Source organism: Diaporthe batatas (genome assembly GCF_019321695.1).
Source record: "Diaporthe batatas strain CRI 302-4 chromosome Unknown Contig00003, whole genome shotgun sequence".
In the NCBI taxonomy this organism is placed as follows: Eukaryota; Fungi; Ascomycota; class Sordariomycetes; order Diaporthales; family Diaporthaceae; genus Diaporthe; species Diaporthe batatas.
The window spans coordinates 1,421,321-1,437,420 of record NW_025408550.1 but is presented as its reverse complement, the minus strand read 5'-3'; the positions used below and the strand labels follow the sequence as shown (position 1 = coordinate 1,437,420).

Below are 16,100 nucleotides of genomic sequence, written 5' to 3'. Positions count from 1 at the left end.
TATATATCACGAGGGGCCCTGTCCACGATTCCACTTCCACGCCTTGGACTCGACACCAACCATATCCCATGCGCTTCACTGCTGCAACTTCTCAGCTCCTACGTGGTTTCGCACCTACAGCAAGCAGGATGGCGCTACACCAAGCGAAATCAGACAAGCTGATCTGTAAGTTTTCTGCCCGGCGCAACAGCCTACCTCGTCGCATGACAAGCAGCCCATGAGTCATCATCATCATAACACACACTGCCTCACAACATCAATTAACACACACACACAGTCGCGCCCGCCGGCGGGGCCCAAAACGCCCGCGCAGACCAGTTCCTCCAGCACGAGGGCCTGCGCCGGCGCGACCTGGACCCAGCAAGCCCCATCACGCAGTTCCACGCCTGGTTCTCAGCCGCGCAGGCACACTCGCACTCGCACTCCGCCAGCCCCCCAACAACAACAACAACAGACACCCAACACCAGCAGCAGCCCGCCCTAGTCCCGCACCCAGAGACGTGCACCCTCTCGACGGCCCAGCTCCCCTCGGGCCGCGTCTCCGCCCGCATGGTCTACCTCAAGGAGCTGGACGCGCGCGGCTTCGTGGTCTACTCCAACTTCGGCACGTCGCGCAAGGCGCGCGACCTCGAGTCCAACCCCTGGGCCAGCCTCGTCTTCTGGTGGGAGGCCCTCGAGCGCCAGGTGCGCGTCGAGGGCAGGGCGGAGCGCCTCACCCGCGAGGAGAGCCAGGCGTACTACGCCACGCGCGTGAGGGGCAGCCGCCTGGGCGCGTGGGCGAGCCGGCAGAGCGCCGTGCTGGTGCCCGGGGAGGGGGAGGATGGCGACGACGACGGGCGCGCGCAGCTCCAGCGGTGGGTCGACGAGGCGGAGGAGAGGTTCAGGGGCGACGAGGACATCCCTGTGCCTGAGTTCTGGGGCGGGCTTAGGATCGTGCCTGAGAGGGTTGAGTTCTGGCAGGGGAGGGAGAACAGGCTGCATGATCGGTTTGTGTATGAGAGGGTCGAGGGCGAGGAGGACAAGTGGACGCTGGAGCGGCTGAGCCCGTGAGTTCGGAGCGCATGGTTAATATGTTGTAGTGGGATATGGTTGGATACACGGGCCTATAGAGTAATCGCGTTGGGCTGTTGATTATACGCTTTCTTGTGTCAAATGACAATCCGGTTCAAGGGGTCTCCGATAATCATCTCATCACCTTTTCTTCCCTCTATGGGTCAGACATAATCCACGCAACAGACGGTATCTGGATGAAAGTCCACGTCTATCAGACATGCAATACATTGCCACATGAACGCATTTCGGCCCGCAATCTCGACAAAGAACGCCTAACGCAAGCCCGCGCCGTCCATAAACACCACACACAATCCATCACAAGCCATCTGGGTCTGGCGCCTCCACCTTACAAGAAGTAGTCAGCCACGGGTTTCTTGGCCGGCATGCCTCTCGAATCCTGCGGCGCAGCCTGGAACACCCGGTACCGCCTCGCCGGCCCGACAATCGGCGGCGGCAGCTGGCCCTCCGTCAGCGGCGCCCTGGCCGCCGCCCCGCCGTCGCTCCTGTTCACGTCGCCGTTGCTCCGCGAGAAGGTGCCGAGCCCGGACTCGTCCTCGGACAGCTCCAGCAGCGCGGCGACGTTGCCGCAGCGGTAGCAGTAGTTGGGCGCCGACCACACGGTGACGATGCTCGTGTCGAACATCTCCTTGAACCCTTCCATGACGAGCTGGTGCGCGCGCGCGATCAGCGAGAGGTTGTTCTTCTGGTTGAACTGCCGGACAATATCCGCGCCGAACAGAAATCCCGCGCCGCGCGGCGACAGGCCCCAGCCGTCGATATCGTCCGGGTCCGACCACAGCAGGTCGCACATCGCCCCCTCGTGGGGCACCTCCTGCTTCCGGTCGAGCAGCCGGATCTTGTCCACCGTGTCGATCAGCGGGCTCAGGCCGCCGTGGACGCACAGCACTGCGCCTGCCGGGTTGCCGATCGAACCTCCGCTCGAGCCCGACGCACCTGATCCCGGTGGTCCTGTCTTGTCCCCCGTGCCCGCGCCCGCAGCCGCGCCGTTCGGGCTCTTGTTTTGCTCCTCGCCCTCCAGGTTCCGGCGCGGGAACCTGCTAATAACATCCCGGTCGGCATTGCAGACTTCGATCTCGGTGTTCTGCTCCAGGTACTCCTGCGCCGACGGGCTTTCGCTGGCTGGGTACAGGGTATTCGAGGCGCCGAGAACGATCGCACCCAGGGCGAGGTAATCAAACACATCGCAGCAATATCTCCACACGTTCGCACTCCCGTATTTTCGCAAGCATTCGTCGTAGAAGCCGTAGACCGTGGTGATCTGTCGGGACTCGTGGTTGCCCCTGATGAGGGTCATGCGGTCGGGGTATCGGACCTTGAGACAGAGGAGGAGTAAGAAGGATTCGAGGGAGTAGAAGCCACGGTCGACAAAGTCACCTGGCAGCGATACTGGTCAGCTTGCGGATCCGGGCAGTGACCATGGCATAGATGGGCAAGCGGGAGAACAGGGCGGGGTGACAGAGTCATACCCATGAACAGGTAGTTGGTGTCCGGCACATCGCCACCCACTCGAAAGAGTTCCATCAGATCGTGGAACTGGCCGTGTATGTCACCGCATATCTATCGGATGTCAGCTCATCTCGCCAGGCCAGGCGTCAGGGCTGGGGACCCCATACTGTGACAGGCGCGCAGACTGTGACGACATTGCCCTCCTCTATCAACAGCTCTCGTGCTTTGTGACATATCTCGCGCACTTGGGCTTCTGGTATGGGACGACACGCACGGAGCTGTGCGATGGCTCTAGAAACTGTTGTGAGTATTGTCCACGCCAGGTTGAGGCGCGCCTGGGATGTGCTTACTTGTCTAGGTCGCTCATGTTAGCGGTAGCTGCAGCTGCGAAGCCTCAGCAACAGGCTGGGATGCAGCCTTGGAGAGCTCAATGGTTTGCTCTCATAGCACATGCACGGGTCGAAGAGCAGCCAGGGATTTGGGAGAATTCGGGCTGTTGGGCGTTTATCAGGGGTTGACAGTGGCATGCGATCCTTATCGACGATGGGTTTCCCGTTGGAGCCAACTCTGAAGCTGTCGCGGTCTCGGCGGAGTCTCTTTACCCCAGACTTTCCTTCTGGGGCCGATCAACAATTTGCCCTGCAGGGATTATCAGCCTCAATCAGGCGCTAATGCTGCCAGCTGCCCAGCGCTCATTGCCCACTGGGCCCACCCACATGCCCTGCCTGCCGGGAACGAGAGCAAATGAGACCCAATGAGATGGCATCCAATTGAGCTTCTTTCACGATTTCCGATGATCACATTGATCTTGCGCCAAACGCTTCTCCTGCTCCACGGTCCTCCGACTCGGGCTCATATGCCATGATCACGATACTGATGGCATTATGTAAGTACAATTGGCGCAATCGAGCAATTTTGAACCGCGCTGATCGACCTGCAGAGTTGCCCGGCTCTCCACCACCCTCGCCTTCATCATGCCACCCCATCTCCACCCGAGGTCCCGAATGACCTCGTCCCTTTTCGCGACAACCATGCTTGCCAGCTTTCTCGTGGTCGGACTCCCACACCTACTGCCATGCCCTGCTCCTAGGATCACCTACGCCGATGGAGAGATAGTGGAAGATGAAAACGGCAGGAGGAGGCGGAGGCGGCGGGTGCAGCAGCAGAGTGAAGAGGCCAAAGGCGGAGTTGTGCAGTTCAACAACATAACCCAGGCAGATCTGGTCGATCATGAGGGTAACAGAGGCAAGCGAGAATGCCCTGTGCCCAAGCCCGGCGGGAAAGTCGGCGAGCTTCTCGGCTTCAAACCATCAAGCAAGCCACAGACCACCGACAGCAACACTCAGGACCGCGCATTATAGAACACCGAACCCGGTCGACCCTGGATACTGGGACGCACCGTTTTTATAGGGCCGTGGTCGAAATCAACCATTCCACATGGTCCTTGGTTATCCGATCGAAGAACCTTAGGAACGCGTTCTGTCTATATAACATCTCCAATCCTCGAGCGCGACGCGTTGTCGGTCGCAGCAAATATCGAAGAAATCAAATGGTCCAAGGACCAACTGCACATATCCTGCATTTGGCATCGCAGAATAGACACGTGGTTCGTTTGCGGTTGGGAAAGAACTACGCCCAACGAAGAGTGGGAACAACATCCACGAATAGCATCTGGAAGCGGATACCACGATATAGAAACTTAAATACGAAACTATTCCACTACAGCTCCCATGTTTGGTTCGATAAGCATGAAAGTAAGTGCCGTAACCTGGGAATCGTCGCAGCGTTCTATCGGTATGCGATTGGTTTCGCCCAATCCACCCGCCGCCGGCCGCCGGCAGCCTCGGAACTGTGCTGGGAAATGAGCGGAGCAAAGATGACCTTCCGGCAGCGCGCTCGAGATGGGGTCATGCCCATATTGTATCTTTTACTAATCTGGCGGTACCCAATGTCGCCCAATCGAAGCCATGGGGCCTGTACAGCTCGCAACCATGAGTTTGATACAAGTTTGGGCCAAGATGTCTCTCGACAATGACCCAGACGATCAGTACATCACTGTGCAGCTATTTGATCCTATGTCTTGTCTGCCGGCCGTCAAAGAGTCGCATGGCGGACGCCGCCGCCGAAATGAGACAGGATGTTCTTGGCTGTGGCTCCGCGTCGATCTTTGGGGTTGAAGAGTGTCGCGGAGTGCGGATCCTTCACCGACGCGCCCGCTCAGGCACGCACAGGCGTCACCACAAAGTCGAGATTTTCAAGCTTCACGTGGGCATCCCGCAAAGCTTAGATCCATCTCATAGGTGTAAACTATGCTCATGTTCTATTAACGTGAGAGTCAAATTGCCTGCGTGGTAAGTCGAGGTTGAACAGGCCCGCTGCCGTATTACCTCGAACATCGCTGCAGTGCTGACACTTCTAACGAATCTGGACCAGCTAAAACAATCAGGTACACATTGTGATTTTTGATCTCACACAAGCCTCGGCCTATTCAATCCCGTCTGGTCTGAAAATGGGCACATGTCATCTCAAGACCTGTCGGGTGATAGACGGGGCGGACTGACTATTGGATCAACCATGTTTCGACCCCAGTCGAGGGTAGGGGGGCCGGGAATATACTTACCGGCGTTTGCATATGCGGCTCTAGCAACTCTTGGCTCAACACCAGACAACAGCATCTACAGCCGTCGCAATTGGCACTGCACGGCTTCCGGCGAGTTTCATCGACGAAATCGCCGTGATCCGACGTGATCGCCACTATTCGTGGTACCTCCTCAAGGCTTGGCGGAGTATGCATCGTCTGCTATGGCTCTTATAAGTGTCGACTGGGCGCATGTCCGTCTTGGAGATTCTGATCATCATCCACGATATACCACTTCTTAAGTTTCTTGTAATTCATTTACTTTCTTAGTCACTCATTCAAGAGGTGAGTAGTTGACGACGCCAGCCTACTGCTTGTCAACAATATGGACTGACCATCGTGTCTAGCTGTGCTCTCAAAAGTCCTGTCTTTATACAACACTATTCCCAAATCAGACCCAACTCAAAATGAAGTCATTCACTCTTCTTCTCCTTGCAGGCCTCGCTGTGGCTGCCCAAGAAGGCGGTGCCGAGGCGGCAGCAGGCAACGCAGCTGAGGTCCAGCAAGCCGGCAACGGGACGGAGGCTGCTCAAGGTGGCGAGGCCAATGCGGAAGCAGGCAAGGACAACAACAACAATAATGATAACAAGGACGAGAACAACAACGAGAACAACAACAACAACAACGAGAACAACGCCAACAGTGTTATTCAAGTCCAGAATGGCCAGCAATGCATCAACCTCGAGGCGATAAACGACCCCAAGTACGTAGACACCTTCCTCCCCTTCACGCGTGTGTGAACCACAACATCAGACTAACATGTTCCTCTTTCCCCCCACAGCTTCGACCTCGGCTCGCTCAACCTGGGCAGCATGCAGCTGGGCGGCGGCCTGAACCTGGGCAGCGTCAACCTCGCCGACCCCGTCTCGCTGGCCTTCGGCATCAGCCAGCTGATGAACAACTTCTGCCTGGGCCAGCTCGTCGACCTCAACAGCCTCCTCGGCCTGGGCGTCCAGAACCAGCAGCAGCTGTTCCTCGAGCTCGCGCAGGTCGCCCAGCTGCAGCAGCTCGGCCTCGTGGACGTCTTCGGCGCGCAGAACCTGATCCAGTCGCAGCTCCTGTTCGGCAACGGGTTCAACGTCCTCAACGCCGGCAACGTCCTCAACGCCGGCAACATCTTTGGCGGTGGTACGTTTCTTCTTCCACATTCATAAGACCTGTGTATGTGGGCACTATAGGCTGACAGTTCTATTCAAGGCGTCGTCAAGCGCGAGCCCGGCAGCAGGCCGGCCAACCTCAGGGAGCGCAGGGATGACATGGTCAAGAGGCAGTGCAATATTGCCGCCCTTGCGGGCCAGGCCCAGGCGGGTAACATCCAGAACCTGCCCCCTTGCCAGGTGGACAACAACAACAACAATGACAACAACAATGACAACAAAGACAACAACAATGACCAGCAGAACCAGGACGAGCAGAACGCCGAAGACCAGGCCAAGGCTGACGAGCAAGCAAAGGCTGACGAGCAGGCAAAGGCTGACGAGGAAGCCAAGGCAGAGGCGGATAAGCAGAACGCCGACGAGCAGGCCAAGGCCGAGGAGGACAAGCAGAACGCCGAAGACCAGGCCAAGGCTGACGAGCAAGCAAAGGCTGACGAGCAGGCCAAGGCTGACGAGGAAGCCAAGGCAGAGGCGGATAAGCAGAACGCCGACGAGCAGGCCAAGGCCGAGGAGGACAAGCAGAACGCCGAAGACCAGGCCAAGGCTGACGAGCAAGCAAAGGCTGACGACCAGGCCAAGGCCGAGGAGGACAAGCAGAACGCTGACGAGCAGAAGGCTGGCGACAACGCCGAGGCTGCTGCTGGGGAGGAGGCCGCTGCCGGGGAGGAGGCCGCTGCCGGGGATGAGGCTGCAGCTAAGGACGACAAGAAAGCAGGAGCTGCTGCTAAGGGCGAGAAGGCCGCATAGGACAGCCGACCCGGACCAGTCAGGCGTGGGCTGCCGCGCTGGACTCGCGGTAGGGGGACATTGTATATTTAGTCATGAGCATTTTAATATGATACCACCCAACCTGAGCCTGAACCAGTACTATTTTCTTTCATTATGTTGTGGCAACCTCCTCCCCAACTCAGTCGGTGTGATGCTCTCATAATCGCTGCATATACCAGCACCGCCAACGTTCGATCGGACTCCTGCTACACAACAGGTGGGTGCCTCAAAACTGGGTGGCTCCTGATCGAGTCCTTCAGAGCGCACACGCCGCACGGGGTTGCCGATTCGTTCTTCTGAATCCTCTGCGACCCTATCAGATCGATTTCCCGAGCAAGAGATTTCGTCTCGTCGCTTTGGAGCGCTACTTTATGGCAGTTGGGGAATTCAAGGGGTGAGCAATCGATCTTGAGCTTAAAGAAACTTTGCAAGATATAAAAGTGGAGACTTCATGTGCTTGCAAACAAAATCAGTTGGTTTACATGTGTGCAAACTGTTTTTGGCTACTTTGACGCCTTGCTTGTGATTTTTTTTTTTGGGGGGGGGGGGTGTGTTAGCCCGAAGAAAAGTTGATGACATGTCTATAGGGCATCTCTGAAATCTAAGATGGGTCGACTGGCTCTGTTTGTTTCCCGCATGATCAGATTGTGCAGCGGTCTCTGGCTTCATCGACAGCAGCCGGGTGATCAATTTACAGGATTCTTGTATCCCCATCAATATGTCATTTATTGTATTGATATTGATATTGCTTTACTGGACTTGAGAATAACTCTGCTGGCAGAAGCTAAAATGCTGTTGTGAAAGTGTATCTGTGTTGTGTTGTTTTGAGTTTGCCTTACTAGCGACTGACTAACACCGCACTCCCAAGAGACTGTGCCCAGGAGCAAGACTCGAGCCAACGTCTGATGTCGACTGCCGTCCCAACCATTCTGCTGGGCCCATCTCTGCCGATGGTGGTACCGCAAAGTTGTCACACCGCATGGCAAGCTTGGCGACGGGTGCGGGCGCAACCGCCTGAACGGCTTCATCGTCTCAAAAAGCTCGGATGAGAGGGGATTCCGGATGGCAAGACTGTCGAGATGGACGGCGATGACACCATGGCATACTATGCCATGTTAAGTCGACCTAGTCACCTGCATCAAGTTTTCTGGCTGCGACAGTTTGAGATGGGGATCACGGCCCAAAGGAGCATGGTGCGACCGCGGTGGGCGCAGGCGACGTGGGATCCGGGCTGGGGTGCACCCCTGCGCGCAGGGCATAGCTTAATGGGAGCTGGGCCAGTGAGAACGGCCCGAGAGCCCCTGGGGGCCACTAAATAGGCAAAGGGCGTCCGTGCCCCCTTCCCTTGTGGGTTCGCTGACACCTGGCAGTCGTTCCTGAACCTTATCGGAACTGCTTGGACTGAGCCCAGTGAACCCCAGTCCAAACCCAACTTCAACCTCACCTCTCGAGGATGGCACCGTTCCCGTTGCTGGCCCCCACCTGACAAGCTCATGCCCAGCCAAAAGTGTCGTCCTTCATCTGACCGTGTATGGCTGTCTGCTTGTCTGCTTGGCCACACCCTTGGCCGCCATTGGCAGGGCAATGCCAACTCTTGTCCGAGCACCATGGCCCTGGCCTTACGGGGCAATCGACTGACTAACTGACTGACCAACTGACTAACCAGCAGTTGCCCGACGTTGGACCTGGGGCAGGCGACAGCACTCGTCTCCAATGACTGCATGACAGAACTCTGTCTGACTCTGCAGTGCAGCCAGTCTTGTTCCTTGATAGCCAGCAAATACCAATACACCTGCTGCTACGAGTCACTTGGCTCTGTGCGATGGCCTCCTTGATGCGACAATCGTACTCTCTGGCGACCCACATGGTCAGTTCATCCGGCTCTTCCGTCCTGTCTTGCCCGCAAAAAGCAGGCTGGACGAGGCTGATGCTAAGACACTGCCGTCCGAAGAGCCACATGGCTCGCCGAAGCCGCACAAGCCTGGCTTAGTCAAAACCCGGCGAAGCGGTCGGAAGTTCTCAACACTCAAACGTCCTGCCCCACCAGCCCCTGGCGCCGATCAAGTGCACAATTTCGCTGGGGTCCATGATCCTGCCAAGCTGGAAGCTCGGCCGATGTTTCTGCCACCCGTCCTCCGCCAATGCCATGCCCTATCAACGGGCGTCAAAGCTGCACCTCAGGTCCTCCGCCAGCGGTGGTATCAGCGATTAAGGTTATTTTGCCACCCTGGCTACTGCGCCGTCGTTTCTGCAGCATCCCTACAGAGCCGGTACGGAACAGAGGGCTCTGTTAGTCCTTGGGCCGTCACCTCCCGGCCACGAGGGCTTCCGCGTGTGTCAACTTGGTAGCCTCCAACCAGCGATGGAGCTCTCGGCGCATCCCCTCGGCTCCAGCAGCCATGTCTTGGACGGCGAGAGCCATCCGAGCTAGGGGCTCGTCCTCCATCTCGCCAAGCCGTCCAACTTGCCGTCATCCCGTCTCCAAGCCCACCTGCCGTGGTAGTGCCAGGGCGGAAGAGCACTGCATCACGCCTCTGTTTACCACCATGCACCCTTGACTACCCATATAGTCGGATCCCTGCCGTTTATCTGGCTACCCATGCAGTCTGATACGCAACGGATGACTCCTTCACTACACATCCGGATATGCTTTGTGTGTTTGATAAATCTTGGCAGACGGTTCATCGCGCATCCGTCCCAAGACCCCACGTCCATTATACCCGCCTGCATATCTGTGTCCATCTGTATATAACTCCCCGTGTGTTCGTGTTCCCATAGCCATTGTCTTGTTGTCATCATCCACACCAAAGCATCTTCGGTCTTCAAGCCTCTTCCATTCACTCTACAGTCGTTCCTTCTGAGGTAAGCATATCTCCTCCACCATCCTCCACCTCCTTCTCCGGTTTGGGCATTGGTCACTGACTTACTCATCATCAGCTGTGCTCACTGTTCTATTTTACATTCCTTCTATACCCATTTACCTGAACTTGAGGTGAGCCACTCCTACCTTGGATCCAGCCTGGCCTCTCATGACTAACATCATCATCCACAGCTGTGCTCCTAATTCAACCTTTTAATTCAAAATGAAGTTCTCTACCATCTTCGCCGGTGCCCTCGCCGCTGTCGCCTACGCCGCTCCCACCGAGAAGCGCGGACAGCTCGACATTGGCCAGCTCAACAACCTGCAGCGCTTCAACCAGCTCGACATCAACTACCTGAACGTCATCAACTCCCTGGACCTGCAGCTCCTCAACACCCTGGCCGTCCAGAACAACTTCAACGCCCTCGCCTTCCAGGGTCTGTTCCAGCAGAACCAGGTCTTCGACGTCGCCTCCCTCCTGCAGCTCCAGCAGCTCCAGACCCTCCTCCAGCTCGGCCAGCTCGGCGTCTTCAACGCCTTCGACCTCTCCAACCTCAACCTCCAGGCCCTGCAGCTCGGCCTCATCAACAACGTCGGCAGCTTCAACCTCGGCAGCCTCATCGACGCCTCCCTGATCCCCCAGATCACTGCCATCTCTGAGCAGACCAGTACGTTCTTCCCATCATCTCGACAGCACACCCGAGAGCCATTCACTAACAGTCACGCAGTTGTTGTTGCCAAGGAGTAACTTCTCCATCTCATGGGATAATTACACCGGGCAGCTGGCAGGGTGGGGAGAAGAAGAGGGGACGGGTACCCGGGTGGGACCCGAGCAGATCATCTTTGTTCCGTCCACATGAAGAAACGATACATTCATGGTAAATAATAATACGATCACTGTCTAGGCTCGAGGTCTTGTGTTTTGAGTTGTGAGATGTGGGCAACATGGGTTTTACTATTCATTACCACTTGTCTTGTGTGCTGTCATGGTTTACCTTTGCAGGTGGTTTAGACCGAACATTTTCTGGAATTATCTTATATAGGAGATGCAGACGGACGAGCATGATGGCTGGTTGGCTGGCTTCGAGGCTCAGAGTCATCCATGCTTGCTCTCGGGAAATATACTGGACATTTTCCGACCTGATTCTTTTGTTTTCCTCCTCCATCGTTGCCTTCTTTTTTGCCTGGTGGAATTTCCGAACTGTGCGGGTGTCAAACTCGATGAATCAGGAGAGCAATCTTGGAAACTTGGAAACTCGTTACCGGCGATCAACACAACCGGGGAAAGAAAGTGTGGGGATGGGACTGCAACCAGATCCCCCCCCCCCCGGGCCACAGGGCCTGACCCACCCCGACCGACCACGATCCCCAGAGGAGGGAGGGTAGGAGGGAGGCCTCGACAGCGACCCACCAGGGCCAGCCAGCCAGACCCAATGTGGATGGACACACAGCAGAGAGGGAAGCCAAGCTTTCCTCCCCAGCCCTGCCCGCCACCTGACGTCTGTCAAACCCTAGGAGACCTGGGCCGGGCTGAGAAAAAAAAAAGACAAGGAGCAAAAACCTTACCCGGCGCCATGGCATGGCATGCCAAGGCCGCCAGCCAAAAGCTTGGCGTCGCATTGGCGTCTGATGGGCGTATTCATCGACAGAGCTGCCATCCGAAGCTGAAACGCCCGAAAATGCGGGGGAGAGGGCAGGCAGGGCAGGCAGGGCAGGGCACGTCTGTCTCTTCTTCATCGGAGCTTTTGGCTTCCGCCCGCGAAGAAGGGACAGGGGCAGGGTTTGTATGTCAGGTGGTTCAAATGCTGAGCCGGGGAGACCTCTGGGTGTATTCTTGAGCTGGGTTCTGATTTTGTTTTTTCCCTTTGGCATGTTTGGGTGACGCGTACGTACACTTTGTTGGACCTTTTCGTCCCGACCTCTATCGTGGTGATCCCTGCTGACCAATGACCTGCCTATGGTATCTCTTGCCTTTGTCCCTATCTATCCATCCCGTTTCCAACAAATCAAGCCTAACCAGTTCCGAAGTAGACAGACAACCCAGAGCTGTGATGGAAAACCGCCCGCTGACGAGAATGCCGTCCCTGTCCGTCCGTCTTCTTCCACGCCCCAGGGAGTCCTCCCTGGGTGTGTCCTCCCGCCCGTCAAGCATACTGCTCCACAATCTTTCGGAACTCCGGCCTCGCCAGCTCCGCAGACCCGAGCGATGAGTTGCTGTTGAGAGATGGAAACCCGTCAAAACCTCGAATGCCACAGGAGAAAAGGGGGGGATAAGAAGAAGTATACACCCGGCCTCCCAATAAAAGAAGCCCAACCCCGCGCAAAACAACGCTCCAATTCGACAAACTCACCTGGCTTGGCTCACGAGGTCACTGCTGCGCAGGCCACTGACGCCCGAGACCGGGCTGCTCCCGCTCGCGCTGCCCGAGTCGCGCACGGCGCCGACGCGGCCGGGGCCGTGGCCGTGGCCGTTGTACGCAGCCATCGGGCCCGGCACCACCACCCCCCTACTACCCCCTCCTCCTCCTCCTCCTCCACTCTCCCCTGGGCCCCCTGGCCCCCCACCGCCACCCAGGCCGGCCCCTTCCTCGTCCCACGTGACCCGGATGGGCTCGTGGTTCGCGGAGAAGCGCTGCCCGTTGAACCACAGCTCAAAGGTCAGGTCGGCCGCGCCCACCAGCGCCCTGACCTCGTACGTGCAGCTGTACCAGCGCAGGCTGCGCGAGAACAGGGCCCGCGGCCTCCGCTTCTGCTTCCTCGGCTCCAGCTCGCTGTCCTTGACGCCCGAGAGGTCGGACCGGACCGTGCAGAGCTGTTTTGCCCCGGCTGTTGGGTTTGTTTGTCTGGTGTCAGCTTGGCTTGTTCTTGTGTTTTCTTTTCGTTCGATTATAGGTATTGGAGGGGGGGTGGGTTTGAACGCCCTTACAATCGTTCATGCTGACTGGGAGAAATTCTCTCTCCGAGTGTGATATCACAACGACCGAGTCCCAGTGCCGTACTGGGCTCCCCTTTGCGATCTTCTGGCAGAATGCCGATATTATCGGCACGGCTGGGTTAATATCATCGCCCTGGACATATGCCCCGAGTCAGCGTGGTTTCTGCGGGTTTTTTTAAGTGTGTATTACTGCATACTTTCCTGATGAGCCAGTCTATTTGGCTCATGGCATAGACCTGGCCGTCAAGTGGATCTGTCTTCAGCTCCTCCTGGAAGTGTATATCTGGGTTATACTTCATCTTGCACATGACACCATAGCTGGCCCTCGCCTTGCGCGTGGCAAGCACGGGCTTGTTGCCGGTTTCTAATTTCTGCAGCCGGTCGAGTATCAAGCCCTTGACCACGACGAGTTGCGGGTCGTGCGCCTGCACAATGGTGACGTTTACTGCGCTGGGATGAGGATTGAGCAAGAGGTCTTGCTGCAGCCGGTCTCGTACGTATGCGCTGCTACCGAGCCCACCTGACAATATCAAGTATCGCTGTTCCAGGTGTCAGTAACGGCAGGTTTGTTGTCAGTGGGGACATCACGCGTACGACTTGGGGGTCTCCAAATGCCTTGACCCGGACAAAATCGAGCTGTTCTCGGATTTTCTTGAGCATGCCGTTGATGTGTGGGTCGAATATCGACTGCATGTCTTCCCTGTCCGAAATGTCAACCTCAGCTGGCACGGTTGTCAAGCATGAGCGTGTCACTTGCCTCGTCAACAGCAGTCTACCAGATTCTATGCCGGCCCCCTCATGGTTGAAGTTATACCCAACACCCTCCATGGGCAGCTTATAAACCTCCGAGTTATAGACGCGCTCCCCAAACTTGTGCTTGGTCGTCCTGAACTTGTCGCCCCGGACCAGCTTCTCAATGCAGTCCGGCGGCAGCTGCTCGACCAGCTCGGTGAACGGGAACACCCTGTCCTCGACCAGGTCGAGAAAGGCACGGTCTATAAGCGTCGACCCGATCCCGACGCCGTCGACCTGCGTCAGCTGCTTGAGCGTGGGGAACGGGTCCCTGGTCTCCACCACCTGCATCAGGGCGAAGTCGGTGGTGCCGCCACCCGCATCGACCGACAGGAAGATGTCGTCCTTCTCGAAGTTGACCGCCGTCGACTTGATGGTCGCGACCGCGGCGGCCTCGGACTCTGTCAGGTCCAGGGTGGACTTGTGCCTGGGGCCCTCGGTGCCGAACCCCGCGTTCGCGATGGCGTCCTTGAAGATGTTGATGATCTCGAAGCTCCTCCAAGTCGTCGGCACGCTGAACAGGAACTCGACGGCGAGGTTCTTCCACCCCGTAAAAGGCCCGATCCCCGTCTGGTGCTCTATCGTCGACTTGACGTGGATGTAGACCTCGCGGAGGTAGTCCGTGACGAACTTCTGGGCTTGTCCGACGGACTCGGGGGCCCCCTGGATCCCTTTGATCTGTGCCTCGAGCAGGTTCATCTTGTCGAGGAAGATCTTGAAGAACTCCCTCCGCCTGATCTCAAAGTCGTCGTCATCCTCGCAGATGAAACCCCAGGACGTCGGCCTCTCATTCCGGCCGTAGACCAGGCATGTGTGGACCTTCTGCTCGTTCCTTGTTGAGCAGCCTGGCCAGTTGTAGATGACCTGTATTGAGCTCTGGAGCGGGTTGGTAGCCTGCGGCCGGGCCCAAGCCACGCCTTGTTGAGTGTCAGCCACAAAGGGTGCATCTCCGAGTGCCTAGGGAGGAGAGACTCGCCTGTGAAGGTGGTCCCCAAGTCCACGGCCACAATGATATCCGGCCTCTCGCTCGACTCCATGTCTGCGTCTTATATACGTGGGTATCAAGGGTATTAACCAGACATACGAAAAGACACACTCTGAGAAGACGGAATCAAGCAAGGCAGGCAGGCAGACAACATGCAAACATGCGAACACAAAGCAGTGCGACCAGCGGGAACTCGCCAGCAGGTCTTGAAAGCAGTCGACTGGGGGATAAGGGCAGGACAGGGTAGGATGGAACAGGCGTCAGTCGGAGATATATAAACGTTGGTGTGACACGATTCGCCGTGCAACCGCCCCACGCGCCTGCGGGTTGGGTGCAGGTATAGACGCCGGTGGGGACGCCGTGTCGCAGTTCGAGTGCCGGCGCGAAGATCACCCTCGCTCACTCACACACTCACACACGCACACTCACTCCGCCTCCTTGGGCGTCGAAATCGAGATGAAGGCTGTTGGTGGTGGCCAGGGTATGGGAGATGTTGGAGCAGGGCAGCCAGCTCAGCTGCAGGCATGGCGTTTCCTAGCGGCGGGTGCTAGGGAGAAGGCAGAAGCCAAGGGTCAGAACTCTAATATCTCCCTGTATTGTATCCTTCCTTGCCTTGGACAATTCCGATGGGGAAGCTCGACGGCCTTGGGGTGGAGTGACAAAGGGACGGCAGAGGATCAAAGGCACGGGGCAGGGCACTGGGGTGACGTGTCCTGGCAAACTGCAAGCAGCCCTGTGGGTGTGTCGTCGGAGCTGGAGCTGAGAAGGAGGATAAAGTAGAGGGGAGGGGTTTTTGAGGTGAGTGAGACCCAGTCCTGCCAGTCCAGGTAAGACGTCAAATCCTACCGTTTCCACGTTTGTGGCACAGCCGGGCTGACTGGCGGGCGAGCAGGGGGCCATTTTACCCCACGCAGCTGAAAAAGGCGGCATGCTGATTATTGAGGACTTGTGTCGAGTTGCATCAATCCCAGACGATGTCAGCAGATGGCACCCCAGGCAAAATTGCTGCAGACGCACTGGCTGCCGAGGCGAGCTGGTGTTGGTCGAGCTGGTCGAGCTGGCCGTAGGATTGGCGGTATGTGATTGGCCTGTGGGGCAAAGCGAGGGGCGGGTCGCGGTAAGCAAATCCCACCCTCCACTCTCCATAGAGCTACCCAGAGCTGCTGTGCCCTTCTTCCCAACACAGCAAGACCCTTGAACCTTGACCAGGGAGAGCCTCAAAAATAGCCTTGTACTCCACAATGCCCCGTTCCAGAAGGCTTGTCACTATTATGTAGTATGATCCTTCAGCAAGCTTCAGCAAGCGAGGCCCACTCAACGATAAACTCGAACCCAATTTTTGGAAGCAGCTCAACCAACTCATCCACCCGTTTTTATATCAGTATATCGGAACTGCAATGGACTTTTGCCATCTGGTGATTCTCTACCACCAAGACCATTTGAAG

The 16,100-nt window shown here is 57.1% G+C and overlaps 6 protein-coding genes across 6 annotated transcripts; 4 read left to right on the top strand and 2 right to left on the bottom strand.

Annotated features, from left to right (window-relative positions):
- Positions 1–68: 68 nt before the first annotated feature.
- KVR01_002150 (pyridoxamine-phosphate oxidase PDX3) lies at positions 69–1,050 on the top strand (the record flags this gene model as incomplete). The annotated part of the gene is made up of 2 exons (XM_044784601.1): positions 69–165; positions 278–1,050. The coding sequence occupies 2 exons, from the start codon at positions 69–71 to the stop codon at positions 1,048–1,050; spliced, it is 870 nt and encodes a 289-aa protein (XP_044647165.1).
- A 349-nt stretch (positions 1,051–1,399) lies between these two features.
- Positions 1,400–2,887, bottom strand: KVR01_002738 (uncharacterized protein; the record flags this gene model as incomplete). The annotated part of the gene is made up of 4 exons (XM_044789475.1): positions 1,400–2,448; positions 2,541–2,631; positions 2,688–2,811; positions 2,871–2,887. The coding sequence occupies 4 exons, from the start codon at positions 2,885–2,887 to the stop codon at positions 1,400–1,402; spliced, it is 1,281 nt and encodes a 426-aa protein (XP_044647753.1).
- Positions 2,888–3,321: 434 nt separating this feature from the next.
- On the top strand, positions 3,322–4,244 carry KVR01_003156 (uncharacterized protein). The gene is made up of 2 exons (XM_044788944.1): positions 3,322–3,406; positions 3,461–4,244. Exon 2 carries the CDS (start codon positions 3,495–3,497, stop codon positions 3,879–3,881), a length of 387 nt encoding a protein of 128 aa, XP_044648171.1. The 5' UTR covers positions 3,322–3,406; positions 3,461–3,494; the 3' UTR covers positions 3,882–4,244.
- A 1,321-nt stretch (positions 4,245–5,565) lies between these two features.
- On the top strand, positions 5,566–7,062 carry KVR01_002190 (uncharacterized protein; the record flags this gene model as incomplete). The annotated part of the gene is made up of 3 exons (XM_044789350.1): positions 5,566–5,861; positions 5,940–6,286; positions 6,356–7,062. The coding sequence occupies 3 exons, from the start codon at positions 5,566–5,568 to the stop codon at positions 7,060–7,062; spliced, it is 1,350 nt and encodes a 449-aa protein (XP_044647205.1).
- Positions 7,063–9,137: 2,075 nt separating this feature from the next.
- KVR01_003247 (uncharacterized protein) lies at positions 9,138–10,853 on the top strand. Its single transcript, XM_044785779.1, has 4 exons — positions 9,138–9,945; positions 10,021–10,075; positions 10,136–10,611; positions 10,672–10,853. Exons 3-4 carry the CDS (start codon positions 10,167–10,169, stop codon positions 10,689–10,691), a joined length of 465 nt encoding a protein of 154 aa, XP_044648262.1. The 5' UTR covers positions 9,138–9,945; positions 10,021–10,075; positions 10,136–10,166; the 3' UTR covers positions 10,692–10,853.
- An 878-nt stretch (positions 10,854–11,731) lies between these two features.
- Positions 11,732–15,799, bottom strand: KVR01_003123 (uncharacterized protein). The gene is made up of 7 exons (XM_044788404.1): positions 14,647–15,799; positions 13,636–14,587; positions 13,473–13,578; positions 13,076–13,417; positions 12,870–13,011; positions 12,295–12,769; positions 11,732–12,157 (listed from the first exon to the last, which is right to left on the bottom strand). The coding sequence occupies exons 1-7, from the start codon at positions 14,705–14,707 to the stop codon at positions 12,088–12,090; spliced, it is 2,148 nt and encodes a 715-aa protein (XP_044648138.1). The 5' UTR covers positions 14,708–15,799; the 3' UTR covers positions 11,732–12,087.
- Between the last annotated feature and the right edge of the window lie 301 nt (positions 15,800–16,100).

What these genes read in the sequence shown, in the direction of transcription:
- KVR01_003156 (XM_044788944.1), top strand. Translation starts at nt 3,495, where the DNA reads ATGCCACCCCATCTCCACCCGAGGTCCCGAATGACCTCGTCCCTTTTC.
- KVR01_003123 (XM_044788404.1), bottom strand. Translation starts at nt 14,707, where the DNA reads ATGGAGTCGAGCGAGAGGCCGGATATCATTGTGGCCGTGGACTTGGGG. An exon ending in CTTGGGGACCACCTTCACAG is followed by an intron (nt 14,588 to 14,646) that starts GCGAGTCTCTCC and finishes ACACTCAACAAG; the next exon opens with GCGTGGCTTGGGCCCGGCCG. An exon ending in GGTAGACTGCTGTTGACGAG is followed by an intron (nt 13,579 to 13,635) that starts GCAAGTGACACG and finishes CATTTCGGACAG; the next exon opens with GGAAGACATGCAGTCGATAT.
- KVR01_003247 (XM_044785779.1), top strand. Translation starts at nt 10,167, where the DNA reads ATGAAGTTCTCTACCATCTTCGCCGGTGCCCTCGCCGCTGTCGCCTAC. An exon ending in TGCCATCTCTGAGCAGACCA is followed by an intron (nt 10,612 to 10,671) that starts GTACGTTCTTCC and finishes ACAGTCACGCAG; the next exon opens with TTGTTGTTGCCAAGGAGTAA.